Genomic DNA, 19,608 nt, shown 5'->3' with positions numbered 1-19,608 from the left:
CTGTCTGCAATTAATGTACCAAGAATGCACTGCATTGTTTTTGTACATTTGCAGAATGCACTGATAAGACAGACCTTTAGCTGATGTAGGATGAAATCAATTTTAAAAAAAATTATCCACAACTAAATTCTACTAAAATTACTTCATTTTCTTAAGCTAGCCACCCCGAACCTCTTGCGCTCCTGCTGTCTGGGACTACAACTCCAAGGTATTAACTGGGGCTGATGGGATTTGTCACCCAAAATGGCAGGAAGGCACCACGTTGGTAAGGCTGAATTTAGCAATCAACTATACACTTTAAATCCATTGATTTCAATGGCACATAAAGCTCATGAATGTTAAGTATTCTTTCTTTCTGAAACCTAATGGGTAACATAATATTTACCCCAGTTTACAGTTTCCTTATCTAGACAGTTTTTATTTGATCAGAAATCCTCATTGAGGCTATTTTAGTGGAAACATGGGTAAACATTTCTCAAACCAACAAACATATTATGGATTCTTTCCCTTTTGATGGGAAAGATTCTTTCCAAATGGATAATGTGACCCACTACTACAAGTGATCCTGGCTGCTAGATTATTCTTTTCAGAAGTTGCTATTTGAAGCTGGTAACCTGGCTACAACCGCCACAAAGACAGAATCTAGTGGGGATCTCTTTAATGAAAGAGAGCTTTATCAGCAGACTCCCATACTTTTTCTTAGGATTATCTCCTTTTATTAATTGTGTTGTTTCTCATTTGGGGGATTAGCATCAGCACAGTCAAATACTGAGGCGAGAACAGAGTAACTAAACTTAGCAAAAACTGGAAAGAATTACCAATTCCCCCAAATCAGAACAAGCTTTGTCAATTTCAATATCAATTTGGTAAATAAAGCTAATATTCATTGAAGTACCAAACAAGCCTTGGCCACTGTAATCCCTGAAAAACCAACATCAGAATCTGTCTTGTGTTTTGTTTGTTGTTAAATAACTTCTGTCAAATAACTTACTGTGTATGTGCATATATAATATTGATAGACCAGGAGTGAGACCTTGCTAGCTTGACGAAGAAGTTAACCTAGTGTGTGGTGGCTGTGAAAAAGGCAAATCCCATGCTAAGGTCATTAAGAAAGGAACTGGAAATATAACTGCCAATATCACACTGCTGCTACACAAATCTATGGTGCAACTGCATTTCAAGTACTGTGTACAGTTCTGATTGACTCGCCTCAAAAAGGGTAAGTGTGAGGCCGAGTCTTCAGTCTCTATTTGCTGCTGCTGCTAATTATGTACACCGTGACATGCCCCCCCCCACCCTGCTTTCTTATTTTTACTACCACCTGAAGTCACAGAAAAATGCTCTGTTAATTCATTCAATAAAATTTTAGCCCAGCTGGCACCTCTTGCACTGAGCTAGAGATGGAGCCGCCTCCGAGTGCTCCCCAAACTGCTCTCATGTCATTTTTTTTAATATTTCAGACTGAGTGTCAAAAACAATGCCACATAAAAAGCCTGAAGGACCCCCTATAGATGGCAGCTGGGTATGCAGCAACACTGAGGATGTTATGAGCTGCTGAGGAAATGGCACAGTAGGAGGCACAGTGGTGATTTTAATTCCAAATTTCCTTTGATTGAGTCCTCAGGCCTAATGTGCAAGAGCAACAGCTTTAGTGCTATTCATAGATATGAAAGCTGACCTTTGTCCCTCTATGCCTCAGCCGCACATTTGCTCTGTACGTTTTATATCAGGAGCAAGCTATTTAACCCACCTCCTAATGCCATCTGTACCTTTCTTCTTTTAGAGAGGGAAAGGCCATTTATCTGCTGATAGACTCACCCCAAAATGTATGCCAGGAACTGCTGAGGTGGGACAGACCCAGCCCATAAAGCAATGTATCAGGTTCCTACCAAATCTTAATCAAAATGCTGTAAAAAGTTTGAACAGGTTTTCTTGTAAGGAAAAAAACAAGTAATGTATGAAAGGAAAAGTAAATCTTTCTCTCTGTCTCTCTCTCTCTCTCTCTCTCTCTCTCTCTCACACACACACACACACAAACTTCTCTCTCCTTGGATTTCAGATATGATGTCCCAGAATTCACACGCTCTATGAATCCCATACTGCCTGTCCATATAAGCTTTATTAGAAAGCCTGGTCATCTGTGATGAAGTTAGTTTGTACAGGTAAAGGTAAAGCTAAGTCTAGTTAAGTCTAGCTGAATTCGACTATGGCGCTCATCTTCGCTTTCAGACCGAGGGAGCCAGTGTTTGTCTGCAGTTAGCTTTTCTGGGTCATGTGGCCAGTATGACTAACTGCTTCTGATGCAACAGGACACTGTGATGGAAGCCAGGGCACACAGAAACACTACCTTCCTGCCATAGCAGTACCTATTTATCTACTCGCGCTGGTGTGCTTTTGAACTGCTAGGTTGGCAGGAGCTGGGACAGAGGAACAGGAGCTCATCCCGTCATGTGGTTTCAAACTGCTGACCTGACGATGGGCAAGCCCGAGAGGCTCAGTGGTTTAGACCACAGTGCCACCCACATTTGTACAGCAAACACATTGAAAGGGCACCCCCTTTTCCTTAGGTCAGAACTGATATTCCAAAGCGGCAGCTATAACTTATTTCAAATTCAAAAGTAAACCATAGTTTACTATCCCACAGAGGCCCAATTTTTCTACCCTGTTCTTAAGTGACAATTGCTTTTCTCAGAACCGCCCAAAACAAATCAAATTAAACATCTAAACATTACTGCTCACTTCACGGGGAGTTGGGAAGTACGACTATCAAATTGGCCAGAGTAATACATTCCCTGTCATCACAAACCACTATTATAGACTGACAGTATTTGGAAAGGGTTTTTGCATATGAAATCACTCACTCACGTTACTGCTGAAACAGTGTTGCTCTCTCCTGGAGCAAGTCAGCAAGCAATAACAGAAACGGTTGCATTTTATATTACTTTTATTTCCCCTCAACAGTGCTGGCTGGGAGTTGCACATGAATCTCCCCTGAGCCTGACCTCAATGTTTACATGAGTTCCACAGGAAAGCTAGAAGTCTTCCCTTCAAAAGCCAAAACAAATGTACCCCTGGTTTTATTTTTAATATCCTGCTATTTTTTAAAACGAGCATACAACAATGTGTCTCTGTATGCCTACACACAGTTGTCACCTGTCTTCTCAGTCTTCTTCAAACGAACAGATGCCAACAAATCACCACCTTCTCATAAGTTATTCTTTATATAAAGTCACTCTTTACATAAATTCGTGACATTGACTTGAGGACCATAGTTGAGATGAAGCTAAACAAACATACAGAAGGCATGCCACGTTGAGTTCCATGATGGAAGAATGGAGGGATAAGGGAAACCTAGGTTGTACATACATGCATACTATGTGCCTGTCAGGTACCTAGGTTCAGGTGGTAAGGTCCATGCCCCAATGGCTGGAAAGGTAACAAGTACCCTAAAATTGAAGGTATAAAAAAGCAGTCATCCAGAAGAATCAAATTCCCAAAGGGACGGCTTAGTGCAGGGATGGGGAATCTGTGGCTCCCTGAATGTTGTTGCACTTCAACTCCTATTGGTGCTTGTCAACATGAACAATTGAAGATAAAAGCTGTAGTCCAACGCCATCTGGAGGACCACAGATTCTCTAGTCTAGTCTGTCACCACCAAGTCATCCAGAACCTGGAGTGATAAAGCAGGCAATGGCACAGGAGTGACTTCAGAGCAATGTGTTTCAAAGAGAGCCAGTGTGGCATAATGGTTAGAGAGTTGAGCTAGGACCTGAGAGAGCAGGGTTTGAATCCCCACTCAGTCATGAAGTGCGGCCAGTCATTATCTCTTAGCCCAGTGTTTCCCAACCTTTTTTGGGCAAAGGCACACTTGTTTGATGAAAAAAATCTCGCGGCACACCACCATTACAGCCCTGTGACGTCAGCGCGCAGCGTCACGCCGGGAGGGACGCACGAAAGTGAAAGTTTTCAATTTTTTTCCCTCCCCCTTGCCCGGGAACCTCCAAGCTTTGGGGGTGGGGGGGGGAGGAGGCAGCAAAGCGAGGGACTGAGGGACCCTAACCCTAACCCTAACCCTCACCAATCACCCAGGAAAGCATGCGAACGAGGAGCCCCCGTGTCCTGCTCCCGGCAGCGGACGGCACAAAGCGAGGAGGCCTGGACAAGGCAGCACGCTCCCCGCTCTCACTGCATCGGGGCTTTTCTCCTCCAGGCCGCTTTCGAAGTCCCCTTCTCCGCTCCCAAGAACCGGAGCCCCTGCTTCCAGGCCCTGTCCGAGCCCCGACTTGTGGCCTCACTTCGAGGAGCGCCTGTTGCTGGGGACGGGGGGCTGCATCCCCCTCAGCCGCCGCCTCGCTTCCTTCCAGGAGACCCGACGGCTCCCCCTCTCCCGCTCGCCCTCCTGCGCCCGCAGCAGACCGAGACCTCCCCGCCCCCGCCCGGCTTGGCCCTACCTGGGCGCCTCCAAGCCCGGCCGGCTCCGCGTCACGCTCCACGCCGGGCAGCTGCAGCGGGGGCGTGCGGCGGCCCGGCTGAGCGCGCCCCGGAGCCGCCGCGCCGTCGCTCGCGAGTCCCTCCGAGAGCCCTCGGGACTGACTGGGCGCGTCGCCCAGAGAAGGGGCGGCTTCCCACAAGTCCTCCGGGAAGCAAACGCCCTCGCCCGCCTCCCTCCAGGCAACATCTCGCGGCACACCAGGCAACATCTCACGGCACACTTGTGTGCCGCGGAACACCGGTTGGGAAACACTGTCTTAGCCTGACCTATCTCCGAAGGTTGTTGTGAGAATGAAATGGGGAGGAGGAGAACCGTGTACACCACCTTGAAATCCTTGGAGGATAATGGTGGTAAATAAATGTAAGGAATAAATAAATAATAATAATAAATAAAGAGGACTGTGGTCTATAAGGTTTGTACTTGACTTGAACCACTTGCAAACCCCATCTGCAAGCAGCAACCCTGGTGCCAGAGGGAATAGAGAGAAATGTCGTCAGGGTGACAGAAGTACTTTTGGATAGTATGATGGCTTCAGCAGATGTCATAAAATAATAATTGTGAGCCATGCATTATGCCATGTTCACCTAACATGCCCTATTGACAAAGTGGAGACATAACCCAGGGCTGTTTGGCTGATCAGGAAGAATAAAGGTTTTTGATTAGGATGTCTCTGCTCACACAGTAGTTTTGCAAGGTGCAGCTATTCCTGTAGATAAGAGAAGCAGCTTCCTCTCTGGATGTAGAGAAGGATAGATGCCTCACCACAACAGCCACACACACACACCCATCTGCTTGCTGATCAGGCAAACAGAAGTTTTAAAAGATGCCAATACATACTGATTAAAAGCAAACATAAGGAAATTGAGATCCAGGGTTTAAGATCCTGGAGTCTTAAACAGGGCTTAAAGTTTTGCCTAACATTAATGTCTCACCAAGAGTGCAAGTCTGCTTCCAGGATATCCTTTGCCGTTCTGTATATCAGTCAACTCCTCATGATTTTTGCAAGCATGCAATTATAGCCAGGGTACTTGGAAGCATGCACCTGTTTAAGTCAAATACCCCAAGTATCATTGACTCTGTGATGAAAGCTATTTACCTTGAATGGCAACGGTTCTTCAGTAAGTGGGCTGACAGGAAGCGAGTTGGTACTGCTTGCAGGACTCATATCTGCACTCTACAATAAAAAGCAAAATAAAATCTAGATTAGCCTGTGACAAATCCACTGTTTAAGTGCTTGGTGTAGCTGTGGTACTTTGACCAGAAGAGTACCCCATCTATTACAATGAAGAGAAAATGAATAATGATACCAAAAACTGTAACTGAAGCAAGTATTCTACTTTGAGCATTTTTCTTGGTGCATTTTAACACCATCTGGAGTAGCAAATAAGGAGCAACACTATCCTAACCATATCTACTCAGGTAAGTCCTATTGAATTCAGTGGGTTTTGCTCCCACTTAAGTAGGGTTAGGATTGCAGCCTAAGATCTTCAAAGTTAAGTACTGAAAAACACAAGCTAATAAGCACCTTTAGCAAATACAATAGAAACATTTTGTTCCCCTTAATGGCCCATCACCCAGGCAATCACCTCATCAGGAAGCTAGCCTGGCTTATATTTTAACACTTGCTGGATCCAAGGGTTGGAAGGGTCTTGGCAAACAGCCTACTCCCCCCTCCCCCACCTCACAACAATATAATATAAAAATATATAAATGTAATATATGGAACGAGAGCAAACTTCAGAATCCTGCTTCTTACTTGTGGGGGTATAAAGGGGATGACTGACAAGCATCAGGCCTGATGTTTTAATTTGTGGCCTAGCTGGCAGTGTCAAGCACAAGATGTGGATGGTAGATCACACACTGTACAGTATATCTGAGTATATCAGCAGTTCCCCACTCTTTCAGAAAATAGAAACCAAGGATGGGAAGCCTGTGCCCCTTCAGAGGTTGTTAGACCCCAGCTCCCACTATGCCCAGCCAGCATAGTCAAAGGTCAGGAATTATAGGAGTTGTAGTCCAGTAACAACTGGAGGGTCACAGGTTCTGCATCCCTGATATAAACTATATGTGAAAACTTATTGCCTCTCGCTCCAACTCATAAAACTGGATTGTTCAAGCTGTGACCCTATTTTTCTAAACAGAGAGGGCACGACAGCCACCCTAGATAATTGTACTATAAAATATGTGCAGTCTTGTGAACATCACTCCCAAAGATAGAGCCAATTTTGTTTGTGGTAACTGCTTTTCAACAAGAGACTACAGTGCTATGATAGCTGCCAGACACCAACTTCCCTCAAGATTGCCATCAAAAATTATTGATCCAAGAAGTTAATACTGGCAGAAAATATCTTCAGTGGATATTAGAAGCAAGAGAACAAATAAATCCTGATAACTAAAGAAAGGAGAAGACAATCTGTGTATTTTATAGCTATTTAAAGATAGGAAATGCATTTCCAACTTATTTTCAGGGTGATTGCTTCAACTGTATTGTTGGTCATTTAGTTCAATATAAGTTCACAGCCTGGAAGTTGAGTACAGCAAGCAGATGGGATATGACTGAATAAATATTTCAGAATTTTAGACTTTTTAAGGAACAGTAAAAGAGCCAGTCACAATTCTCTTGTGTTCTTGTGCCATATATTTATTTTAGTGCAGGGAGAAATCCTCTCATTTGTATACCATGCAAGTTTTGTATGGGCTTTTTGGGATAGTTAGGAAATGGGGTCGTTCCATTTTCATGGATACATTTAAACACATCTGCTGAGTACTGGGACCTGATCAATGGTAACTTATAACCATACTGATCTTGATAAGAATTTCTTCATGAAAGCTTATGGGACAACTCCACAGTAAACACCTTAAGGTTTGCAAAGTAATGCACTTGTTAATAAAACACTACACAGCAAATGATTTGTGATATCTATTCATTTTTCTATGCATAATATGCTACAGAAGGATCTGGGCAAAGACCAATAAAATTGTAAGTTGCCCAATATTCACAGAGAAGGGTGTCATCCATAGCCTGGTGCAAGAACCCTTAATTCTGTGCAGGAGCTAAATATCACGTGCAAATGTCTAACATGCTGACATTCATTGAGAACATATTTAAGTAATACAAAATTCAGACTTGAAGCCTCCATAGCTAAATAAGTTAAAATGACCTGTCAAAAGTGGTTCCATACTGAAATTACAAAAGTCCTTTGGAGAGTAGATGAAGCAGTGAGAATAATTGCAGTCACAACATTTAAAACGTGCAAAATGGCTCATTAAAGCTTTAGTGAAATACATGGCAACCTAAGCAAGTTAATTCTGTTCTGAATAACCTCTACTCTACATTTCTTTCTTGTCTTAAAATGCAGGGACATTACTCCTGGCAAACAGAAATATATAAGAAGTTCAATCCCAAACTTGAAAAATGAAAACAGAAGAAAATGTATATATTATATGCATGAGTGCATGCCTACACAATTTGCAGTACAGCAGTGTGGTATAAAGGTAAACACAGAGTAATATATAGAGATATATAATTATAGATATACAGAGAGACAGAGTACAAGAGTACAAAAATACACACACCAGGTATTCTGGAATGTGCTATAAAATTTATATTCAGATGCAAGATTTTCAGCACTGATTCTTACTCAAAAGTATATGTCAGGGGATGATTAGCTGCTTGTGCTTAAAATAGTGCCCCTTCAGAGTTTGTGCGACCCCACAAACCTCTGTGTGTGACAGAGCTCCTCAGACATGTCTGCTCTAGTCACTTGTAGAGTCCGACAGTGGCTGTCTGCAGAAGCGCTTCCAGCAAAGAAGTTCCTTAACGGAAACGCGTCTCCTGGACTCACGACGTGACAGCTTCCGGCGAAGCATAGGTCTCCCTGCAGTTGCTTCTGACACCTCCCCGCTATTTTCGCTCGAAGTGTCTCTCACCCCTTTCTCTCCCCTTCTGCTTCCTGCCTGGGCTGCTGCGTCTCTCTCAGCATTACTGAGATCCTCCTCCAGAGACCCCGCGCTCCCCCTACTGGTCCCTGCTTTAGCTGTTGACTCTCTCCCAGTCTCTGGGAGCCCTACCACTTCCCTTTCCTCCGATGTCAGTTCCCTGACATCCACCTCCCCTCCAGGGCCCCCCTCTCCCCTGCCCCTTCTCTCTCCTCTGGGCGGTGAGGAGCTGAAACCCCTAAAAGAATCCTCCTCATCTTCCGACGTCTCGAACATTTCCCTCCATCGGTCTTCGTTCCGACTCGCTGAATCCTCCTCCACCTCGGAATCAGCGAACCCCTCCAACTCTTCTTCTTCGTCGGTGGTGGCGAAGTATTCCCTCCGGAACCTCGCCACTGGCTGGGGTTTCCGAGGGAATCTCTGATGAAAAGTTTCAATCAAAACCTCGTCATCTACATCCTCTGCCCTGACCCAGGTGTTTTCCGACTCCGGCTCCCCTTCCCACATTACCAAATACTCTACTTGCTCTCCCCTCCACCTGGAATCGAGAATCTCAGCTACATGGTAGCTGTGTTCTTTTTCCTCCATAGCTGGTCCCCTATTGACCCTCCCCTCTCTGTCCCCTATATACGGTGACAGCAATGATCTGTGGAACACTGGGTGCAACTTCATGTGGTTAGGTAACCGGAGTCTGAAAGCCACTGGGTTGACCTGTTGCGTGACTTCAAATGGGCCCAGTCTTTTGGGTCTTAACTTCTTACAACCTCCTTTAAATGGTAACCCTTGGGTGGACAACCACACCTGATCCCCCACCCTAATGCTTTCTCCTTCCCTTCTGGTTTTGTCTGCCTGCCTCTTATATTCCTCCTTCGCCCTGTTTAAATTAAGTTGGAGCTGGCGATGGATCGCTTCCATTTCTTCAACGAACTGTTCTGCGGCTGGAACGCTCCAGTTCTCCCCCTCCCCCCCTGGGAAGGCTCGGGGATGACACCCGTGATTGGCCAAAAAAGGGCTCATTCCCGTGGACACGTTCTCCGCATTGTTATAGGCAAATTCTGCCAACGCCAGCTTCTCCACCCAATCATTCTCTCTGTCATTCACATAACACCTCAAATATTGCTGGAGGACACCATTAGCTCTTTCCGCCTGCCCGTTGGTTTCTGGATGACGGGCAGTTGAGAAATTCACCTCTACATGCAATAAGCTCATGAGCTTCCTCCAGAACCTGGAAGTAAATTGTTTCCCTGGGTCCGAAACCACCCTCAAGGGGGCACCATGCAATCTAAACACATTTTCCACAAACAATTTAGCGGTTTCTTCTGCTGTGACCGCATGTGAGCAGGCTATAAAGTGGGCCATCTTGGTTAACAGGTCTACCACAACCATAATGGCTGTCTTCCCTTTGGACCTGGGCAGATCAGTCATAAAATCTATTGCCACTGCCTCCCATGGTCTTTCCGGCGTGGGTAGTGGTTCTAATAAACCTGCCGGTGCCCGCCTCTCCCCCTTGGCTCGTTGACATCGGTCACACCCTCTCACATACTCCCGCACATCTTCCCTGACCTTGGGCCACCAGAATTCCCTGGTAACCAGCCACATGGTTTTGTGTTGCCCAAAATGCCCTGCTGTGGGGCTATCGTGCAGTTGCTTGAGTACCTTTTCCCTCAATTCTCCTTCAGGTACGTATAACGCTCCCTTGTAGTACAACGCCCCGTTTCTCTCCTCAAAACCCCCGGGTTTGTCTCCCTCCCTCCTGAGACCCCTGAGTTTGTCCTGGGCATATTCATCCTGCACCGTTCCCTCTATCAGTTCCCTTAGCCCCACCAGTGCCGCCCCACACACCCAGCGATCCTCGGGAATGACATGGGTCTCTTCGGGTGCACCCTCTCCCTCCAAATATTCAGGTTTGCGTGATAGAGCGTCCGCCCTAACGTTCTCCTGGCCTGGTACGTAACAAATCTCAAAGTTAAATTTGGAGAACTCCTGGGCCCATCTCAACTGCCGTTGGTTGAGCACTTGCGCAGTTCTCCAATACTCTAGATTCTTATGGTCCGTGCGTACTTGCACCTTCTGTTGTGCACCAATTAGTAGGTGCCTCCATCTCCGGAAGGCCTCATAAATCGCAAGAAGTTCCCGGTCATACACCGTGTAGTTTCTCTCCGATTTGTTCAGCTTTCGCGAAAAGAAGGCACACGGTCGCCACTCGGAACCCTCCTTCCCTGGCTGCAGAAGAAGCACCGCCCCTATGGCTCTGTCAGAAGCGTCTGTTTCGACCCTCAGCTTTTTTTGTAAATCCACATGTAGAAGTTGTTCGTCAGAGGCGAAGGCCTTTTTCAGTTCCTCAAACGCTCGCTCCGCCTCCCCCGTCCAAACAAACTTCTTTTTGCTGCTGAGACAGTCCGTGATGGGCGCCGTCAGGTGAGCGAAGTTTCGGATGAACTTACGATAAAAGTTTCCAAACCCTAGGAACCTCTGCACATCCTTCTTAGTCTTGGGGGTTTTCCATTCCAGCACCGCTTGAACCTTGCCGGGGTCCATGGCCAACCCCTTGTCTGACAAGCGGTACCCCAGGAATTCCACCTCCTTGGTATGAAACTGACACTTCTCCAGTTTCACCCACAGTCTGTTGGCATGCAGCCTGCTCAACACTTCTCTGACGTCTCTCACATGTTGCTCCTCATTCTCCGAATACACCAACACGTCATCTAAGAAGGCCACGCAATTCTTGTAGAGCAAAGGCCCCAGTACATGATTCATAAAGGCTTGAAAACACGCGGAGCCTGCTTGTAATCCAAAAGGCATAACGAGATATTCAAATGCCCCCAAAGGGGTGAACATGGTGGTCTTCCATTCATCCCCTTTCCTTATACGTATCAGGTTGTACGCCCCCCTTAGGTCCAGCTTTGTAAAAATCTTTCCTTTTCGCACCCTGGTCAAAATATCATCAATCCTGGGCATAGGAAAAGCCACCGGCTCTGTCACTGCATTTAGGGCCCGAAAGTCACATACCAGTCTCGGCTTGTCCGTGTTCTTTTTATCCACAAAAAACACTGGGCTACCCCCCGCTGCCTTGGACTCTCTGATGAAGCCTCTCTTCAGGTTCTTGTCAATGAACGCTCGCAACTCCTGCATCTCCCTGTCTGACATGGCATACAACCTGCCTACAGGAAGCTGTGCTCCAGGGAGTAAATTGATCTGGCAATCAAAGGGCCTATGCGGGGGTAGTTGGTCAGCTTCCTTCTCGCTGAACACGTCGCTGAGATCAGCATACTGTGATGGCACCTTCCCCTTCTCCATCACTTCCGTCCCTGCTAGGGTGGCTTGGGCCCCTGCTGACCCCTTTTCCCCCCTGCAGTGTTCTAAGCAATGTGCGGAACCGAAGGAAACCACTCTTTGATGCCAGCCCACCAGCGGATCATGTAGGGCTAGCCAGCTCATTCCCAAAATAATGGGAGCGCCTCCCAAGGTGGCCACATTAAACGCTATCAGTTCTGTGTGCCTTGCCACCCTCATTATCATTGGGATGGTCTGCAAGCTGACGCCTCCTCCCAACAGTTCTCTGCCATCGATCGTGGTCACCTGCAGGGGGTTGCTTAAGGGGATAGTCTGTATCTGGTGTTCAGCCGCAAACTCCTTGCTCATGAAATTGCAGGAGCTGCCTGAGTCTAACAGCGCCTTTATTTTTAGGGGGTGTCCATTTTGCAACTCTAGCGACACTTCAATCACTAGAGCAGGTCGAGGAGCTTCTGGCACTGGCACTTGGGAAAGGGGCACTTTCACTGCTCTTTGGCCTGGCTGCAGTGCCCTGCTGGCAACCAGGCGTTGGCTTTTACCTGCTCCGTTTCTCCCGGCTCTTCCCCCTCAACAGTTCCCACCATCCCTTGCCATTCCTTCCTCTGGGGGCAGACTCTGGCAAAGTGGCCTGGCTGTTGGCAGAGATAGCATTTCCGGGGTCCCTTTCCCTCCTTCTTCGCCCCCTCACTGGGCTTTGAAACTGCGCGCGCGCGGGCTGTTCCGATTTCCATCGGCTCTGCCGGCGGGAAAGCTGGCTCAGGAATGTCTGGAATGCGTAACTCCTTCCAACGTTCCCCTCTCCCTTCCCGCCTCTCCAAGGCTCTTGCCTCCTGGCGCGCTCCAATGGTCAGCGCAGATTTGGTCAGCTGATCCATAGACACCGCCCTGGGGCTCCTGGCCAGCTCGTCTTTCACAGCTGAAGAAAGACCTTCTTCAAATAGCATCTGAATGGGTGCTGCCGATAAATCCCACCCCAATCTGTGAATCAGCATGGTAAATTCAGTCCAGTACTCACGGACAGATCTGCTTCCCTGCTTGCAAGCCATTAGCTGTCTGCGCACTCCCCCCTCCTCAATATCGCTGGAGAACATGATATCCATTGCACAAAAGAATTTCATAGCGTCCTTCAGGATATCGTTGTGCGTTGCCATCAGGGGTCGAACCCAGTCCCGCGCCCCCTTCTCAAGATGCCCAATTACGAAAGCAACTCGGGATTCCTCATCAGGGAATTCATCAAACTGCACATTCAGGGCATATTGCATTTCAGTCCTAAAGGCATGGTAATCCTTGGGGTCCCCCCCAAACTTCTGCACTAATCCTGGTACCTTTCTGGGGAACTGAGTGGTTCTCCCCTTCTTGTCTGCATCTTGAGCCCTCCTCTCCTCGAGCCTCGCCGTCTGCAGCGCAAGTTGGACTTCCAATGCTCGGTATCTGTCTTCCAAGCTTGGACCAGCTCCACCCCCTGCGGCTCCGGCTCCTGCTGGGTCGCTCATGATGCCTTCTCCTGCACAGGCAGCGTACAGAGACTGTTGGACTGCTGTCAGGGGATGATTAGCTGCTTGTGCTTAAAATAGTGCCCCTTCAGAGTTTGTGCGACCCCACAAACCTCTGTGTGTGACAGAGCTCCTCAGACATGTCTGCTCTAGTCACTTGTAGAGTCCGACAGTGGCTGTCTGCGGAAGCGCTTCCAGCAAAGAAGTTCCTTAACGGAAACGCGTCTCCTGGACTCACGACGTGACAGCTTCCGGCGAAGCATAGGTCTCCCTGCAGTTGCTTCTGACACCTCCCCGCTATTTTCGCTCGAAGTGTCTCTCACCCCTTTCTCTCCCCTTCTGCTTCCTGCCTGGGCTGCTGCGTCTCTCTCAGCATTACTGAGATCCTCCTCCAGAGACCCCGCGCTCCCCCTACTGGTCCCTGCTTTAGCTGTTGACTCTCTCCCAGTCTCTGGGAGCCCTACCACTTCCCTTTCCTCTGATGTCAGTTCCCTGACAGTATATTACACTTATTTCAACCTTATCACAATGCAGCATGAAACTTGCAAAACATTTTTTTTTTTTTGCAGTCCCAGGTGTCCAGACACCTCAAAGTGTAGAGCAGCTGCTCCTTGCGAATAAAATGAAGACCACCAGGCACACAGATTGCAGTCACTTTTCCACTTCCCACACAGAAGACCTGCTTATCATGGAGGAAGGAGTTAACCCACCACTTCCTTTATCTTCCCTCAGTATGCCACTGACATCTTCTTCCAAGTCTTTTCTTCTTCTTCTTCTTCTTCTTCTTCTTCTTCTTCTTCTTCTCCTCCTCCTCCTCCTCTCCCCTTGACTTGCTTTGAGACTTAAGAGCCATCAGGTAGAGTCTGGCATCTTGCACCATTTTTCACACCCACCTGCAGCCCACCCAGGCTGAATACTGGTCTCAGCAGGTTGTTCCCCACACATATGTATAAAGAAACAATTTCCAGTACAAAAATGTAAGAGGAAATAGTAATAGCTATCTATTGAGAGATATGCATTAACATACATCTTCACAGCTGCAAGCCTGAATAGCTTTAGGAAGGCCCTAAAATAATGCAAATCTTTATTTAAAGTTAGTCCCAAGGTGGCTTACGAAAGGTAATTGACTAATTTAAAATGATTGCAAGCCACTCTAAGTAAGTATATAGACACTAGAAGAGCAGGATACATGTATATATAAATCAATGAATAGGGCCCAACGGATAGGGCTTGGTCTTTTGGGGGTAGCAGAGTGCTCAGGTATGCTGGCACTGCAGCCCAGCCTCAGCTTGCCATGGTTACAGTAGGAAAAGATTGTTGTTGAGATAAGAAGGAAGCTGTCAAAGCCCAGCTGCTGTGAATCCCTACTTAAGACTCCTTGGCACCATATAACAGGGATGGAAAATATGTACCCTTTCGCTTAATTCCATGCAGATGGAGAGAGGAGCTTGGAGGGAGGGCAAGGTGGGAAGAATGGGATGAGCATCTAAAATGGGTAGAGAAAGGAAGGCGAAGTGGGAGAGACCCTTCTGTAAGTAGTCAGTTCAGACCTCTGGCAAGAGATAGCTGTCTTTCTCATTGCAGATTTGGAGATGGCATGGGATGTGTGGGGGGAGAGGTGAGAGAGGAAATCCGCTTGAATTTGTGATTGCAGATTTGGAGATGGCATGGGATGTGTGGGGGGAGAGGTGAGAGAGGAAATCCGTTTGAATTTGTGATGATCTGTGCACTGGGGCAGTGTGGGGATATGGCAACAGGGGAGAGGAGGGAAGCCTCCCCACCCCTCCTTTAGAGGGTGGTGCAATCTTATGCTCTGCATTTGACTTGTGCTACGCTGCCCAAACTCCTGGCAACAACTTGGGACTCACGTCATAATCCTGACATACATTTAAAGCACATGGCTTCCCCCATAGGATCCTGGCAACCATAGTTAGTGAAGGGTGCTGGGAATTGTAGCTCTCTGAGGGGCACAACACAGTCCCCAGTATTATTTGGGGAAAGTCATGAGCTTTAAATGCATGGTGTGTGGCTAGAGACTGCCTCTGCCAATAACAACCTATCCACAGCTAGAGGCCAGTAGAGGAGGCCCTGTTATCATTTGGGGAAGCACAACTCATTTTGTGTGCATTTTTCAAGGATTCTGTGCATTTTTAGGATGCCTTCTGAAATTGTAGGATATCTTATTCATGTCTATCTTGTTGTTTTTTTTAAAAAATATATATATTATGTTTCTTGTATTGTTCCTTTTGTTACTACACAGTTCACATTTGTGGCCATTTCTCGAAAAAAAGAAGCACAAAAAATGAATAATAAACTTAAAGCAACTAATCAATATTATTTCCTTCACTATGTAGTTCTTGCTGGTATGGAGGTGGCAGCTTCAGACTCCCCCCCCCCCCACTCCAGCTCCAAGATCATAGCAGAAGCAGAAGATCTCACTGGTCTCCAAGACCCAGGAGCTGTGCAGGTGCAAAACATCTTCCTTCATTTAAATTACCAGGCTTATAGTTTTGATTTATGTGATGGTGGTTTGCGGTAATGGCTGGTGGCTAATGCAACACACACACAAAATGACTAATGTGTACTTCTTGTGCCTTACAAAGGAGAGGTAGGCTCCATTACAGACCTTCCACTGATGGAATAAATGTGAACTGCCCAGAGGCGACTCTAATTATTATAGGGAATTGGGGATGGCTCCGAGCACTATAGACTAGTGCTTTGGATCTCTTTTAAAGCAGACACCAATCAAACTTCTTTGGGGAAAACTGAATCAAGACCTATCTTGGCATCATAGCTGATTTAAGTAAGCCAACTAGAGTGGGACAATCCTTTTAAATGATCGTTATACTTAAAATTTCTGGCATGAGCTAATGACTTAATGTAGAGCACAGGAGAAATTAACACTAAACAACAGGTGCATGTTGAGCGAATGTTTATCAAACATTTCTTCTGGAATCAAACGTACTTTCAGCTATGTTGAACTGAAAATAATAAAATAAAGAAGCTAACCAGGCTCTAATTTACATTGCTTATAAATTATTATTGATGACTCAGTGTAGGAGTTACCATTTGGAGAAAAAGTGACTGATGTGTTTTTAATAAACATAATCAGTTAGTCAGAGACACTATTGGATTGCTGTAAAACACTGTTACATTTAGAAGCCGACAGTGACGGACAGGATTAATACAAAAAGGCATAGATGTCACTTTTTGCCACATGCTCAGGAAACCCATGTATTTCCACTCAAAAATACCATAATGCCTGGATAAGCAATTGAGCTATTTATAGAAGCTCTCGTGCTAGAATCAATTAGCTTTTTACTAGCCACAACTGTTATATGTTTATAGGAAACACACAGGCAGACTTACTGAGGATATAAGAAAGTGACTACGAAGCAAAACAGTAGTGATGTTTGGTAATTTTATGACTGGACTTTTGGAGGCATATCTTTGTAGCTGGAAATGCATATTACTTCACTTTATTTACTCCTAAATGTGGTAAGGTAGCCCTGATGCATTTAGGGTTCCTGCGGTTTATCATGTTGAACAGGGCCAAGATGCCTGCCCCCAAAGTCCTGTCCTAGCTGAAACAAGCTGCTTCCCAAGACAAACTCCATCTTCTTATGATTTCTTCTCACACCGTTCTGGCAATGTCTGGAGGCAGGAAATGCCCTGGGAGAAATCAGTGATGCAGTTCTTTCTTCTTCTTTGGTGATCACTCGTAGCCGAGTATGATTGTCTTCCATGGAAACGCTCTTAACAGTGATTCTGTAAGTGACGGTGGAGGCCAATTCTGGATCCACACATCCTTCCACAGTGGGGACATAGGTGAGGGGACACAGTGAGGGTTTGCAAAACGTGTATTCCTCTTAGCTCTTTTCTCCTTTTTGCCCTGAATTCGTGCTTATTCAAAGTCCACAACATCTTCGGTAAAGGCTGTTCTCTAATTGGAGTGCTCATAGGCCAATCTTTCCCAGTCATCAGTGCTTATACTACTTTTTTTTTTTTTTAGATTTGCCTTGAGAGGATCTTTAAACCTCTTTTGTTGTCCACTGGTATTTCGCTTTCCATTATTAAGTTGGGAATAGAGTAGTTGCTTTGGAAGATGATAATCAGGCATTCGAACAACATGACCAGTCCAACAAGGTTGATGTTGAAGAATCATTGCTTCAACACTGGTGATCTTTACTTCTTCCACTACACTGACATTACAGTGGTACTTCAGGTTACATACGCTTCAGGTTACATACGCTTCAGGTAACTCCGCTAACCCAGAAATAGTGCTTCAGGTTAAGAACTTTGCTTCAGGTTGAGAACAGAAACCATGCTCCAGCGGCGCGGCAGCAGCAGCAGCAGAAGGCCCCATTAGCCGAAGTGGTGCTTCAGGTTAAGAACAGTTTCAGGTTAAGTACAGACCTCCAGAACGAATTAAGTACTTAGCCCGAGGTACCACTGTAGTTTGCCTGTCTTCCCAAGTGATGTGCACTGGACAGTGAGGTGGGGTGATAGCGCTCACCTGATCTCTTGTCAATTGCATCACTGCTGCTTCAAGGAGGAAGAGAGGTGAGGCGGCAGCGAGGTTGCTAAGGCAAGAGCACTGGAAGGAACACCCTATTGCCTCCACTGGGGCATTTGCACAGTGCCAACCTTGCTGCTGCCTTGCCACCAGAAGCTAAACATCAGCAAAGCAACTGACTGGAGGTGAAGATAGCACAGTTGCACCACAGCATCATCTTCTACTGGCCCCTAAATTGGTGGGGCAAGTTAGTGTGAGAAGTAACCAGATTATAAGCCTCCCCAACTCCCGTTGTGCAGTTAGCAGAGCAGTGTGAAATGGAGCTGCAGGAAGTAGCAACCACTTCACTCACATAAAAATTACCCTGAGGCAGAAGAGGCCTAGAAATGGAGTCTGTGAGCTGGAGGTTTCTTGCCTGTGATATATCAACTTGATTAACACCATTCCATGCATCTTTTTTTCATTCATGCATTGTATAAATTCTTCAAGAGACTCAAAGGTAATCACCATGTCAGCAGCTAAGTTTTCAAGATATTGTACGGATATGAGAACTCATGCAAGTAAATGAAGGATTCCTGCGGTTGCATTTGACGTTCACAGCTTGAGTCTCCAATTTCCGACACTGTCCCTAATATCTCACCTTCTCAAAGCTGTCTACATAGAAAGGAAACTGAATTACCACTGTTTCAGAAACTCTCACATTATTCCTCTGAACATGTAATTGCCACAGAACCCATTACTGCTAGTTAAAGTCTTATTCAAAATTTGACAGAACCACTCATACCACTTATGAAGTTGAAGGAAAGATCTCTCTCTCTCTCTCTCTCTCTCTCTCTCTCTATTAATAACTTGAATTCTACACAATCAGAATTTTTAAAAATAAAATAAACAAAAGTGGTTCTAGGCCTCCAGAACTGTGTAGAAACATTTCAGGTTTTATCATCGTCTATAGCCAATGGTCATCACAATATAAACATAAATCACTTATGTGTAGACTACAGAAGGGGGGGGAGAGAGAAGAAGAAAAAAAGAAAACCATCAGTCCAATAAGACAGGGGTAAACCCTAAGGATACAAATGAACAGGATTGAAAACATTTATTTAGCTTAAATTTCCCCTCAACATTTAGTACTAGTATGATTCAGAAAGGCCTTATTTTCAGGGTTGAGTGAATTATTGCATTGGTGTCTGGGCATTTCACAAGTACAAGCAATAGCAACAGGGTTCACCCAACCCCTCTGAGACACTAAAATGATATGTAAGTGGGTGGCACCAGTTAGCCCAATCTTTTATCTGCCGATACTAACAGCTTTCAGTACATGAGAGAGGGCATGTGAGATCACCACTAATTCTTCCTTAAACCAGGCTTTGGAGGCCAGTGGTTGAACATTTTGGGGCCCAAATGGGATCCCCTCAAGTCTTCACAGAAGAAGAAGAGTTTGGATTTGATATCCCGCCTTTCACTCCCTTTAAGGAGTCTCAAAGCGGCTAACATTCTCCTTTCCCTTCCTCCCCCACAACACTCTGTGAGGTGAGTGAGGCTGAGAGACTTCAGAGAAGTGTGACTAGCCCAAGGTCACCCAGCAGCTGCATGTGGAGGAGCGGACACGCGAACCCGGTTCACCAGATTACATGACTATCGCTCTTAACCACTACACCACACTGGCTCTGGATAGAGCCACAGGACTTGATAGATGAGCTCTGGATCATCCCACACTTCCTACAACCATTACAATTTGTGTGTGTGTGTGTGTGTATTTAACATATGGAATAAATCCCGGGGAATTCCATTCTTACCTGAATGCTCTTCCTGAGGAAAAGAGGGGAACCTGCCCCGTTGTATATCGGGGGGGCTATGTGGAGAGAGTTTCCCTT

The 19,608-nt window shown here is 46.0% G+C and overlaps 1 protein-coding gene across 6 annotated transcripts in view; it reads right to left on the bottom strand.

Moving 5' to 3' along the window:
- The window catches only part of CCSER1 (coiled-coil serine rich protein 1), a 726,914-nt gene that overhangs the window by 377,440 nt on the left and 329,866 nt on the right, over nucleotides 1-19,608 (bottom strand). For all 6 annotated transcript variants that reach the window (XM_082236373.1, XM_082236372.1, XM_082236374.1 and 3 more), the window contains one exon: nucleotides 5,589-5,666. In XM_082236373.1, coding sequence (XP_082092499.1) covers nucleotides 5,589-5,666 — 78 coding nt within the window. The remainder of the gene's footprint in view (nucleotides 1-5,588; nucleotides 5,667-19,608) is intronic.

Source organism: Podarcis vaucheri (assembly GCF_965113315.1).
Source record: "Podarcis vaucheri genome assembly, chromosome: 9".
Taxonomy (NCBI): Eukaryota; Metazoa; Chordata; class Lepidosauria; order Squamata; family Lacertidae; genus Podarcis; species Podarcis vaucheri.
Note: the sequence above shows the minus strand (reverse complement) of the source record. Positions and strands in the feature narration are given on the sequence as shown.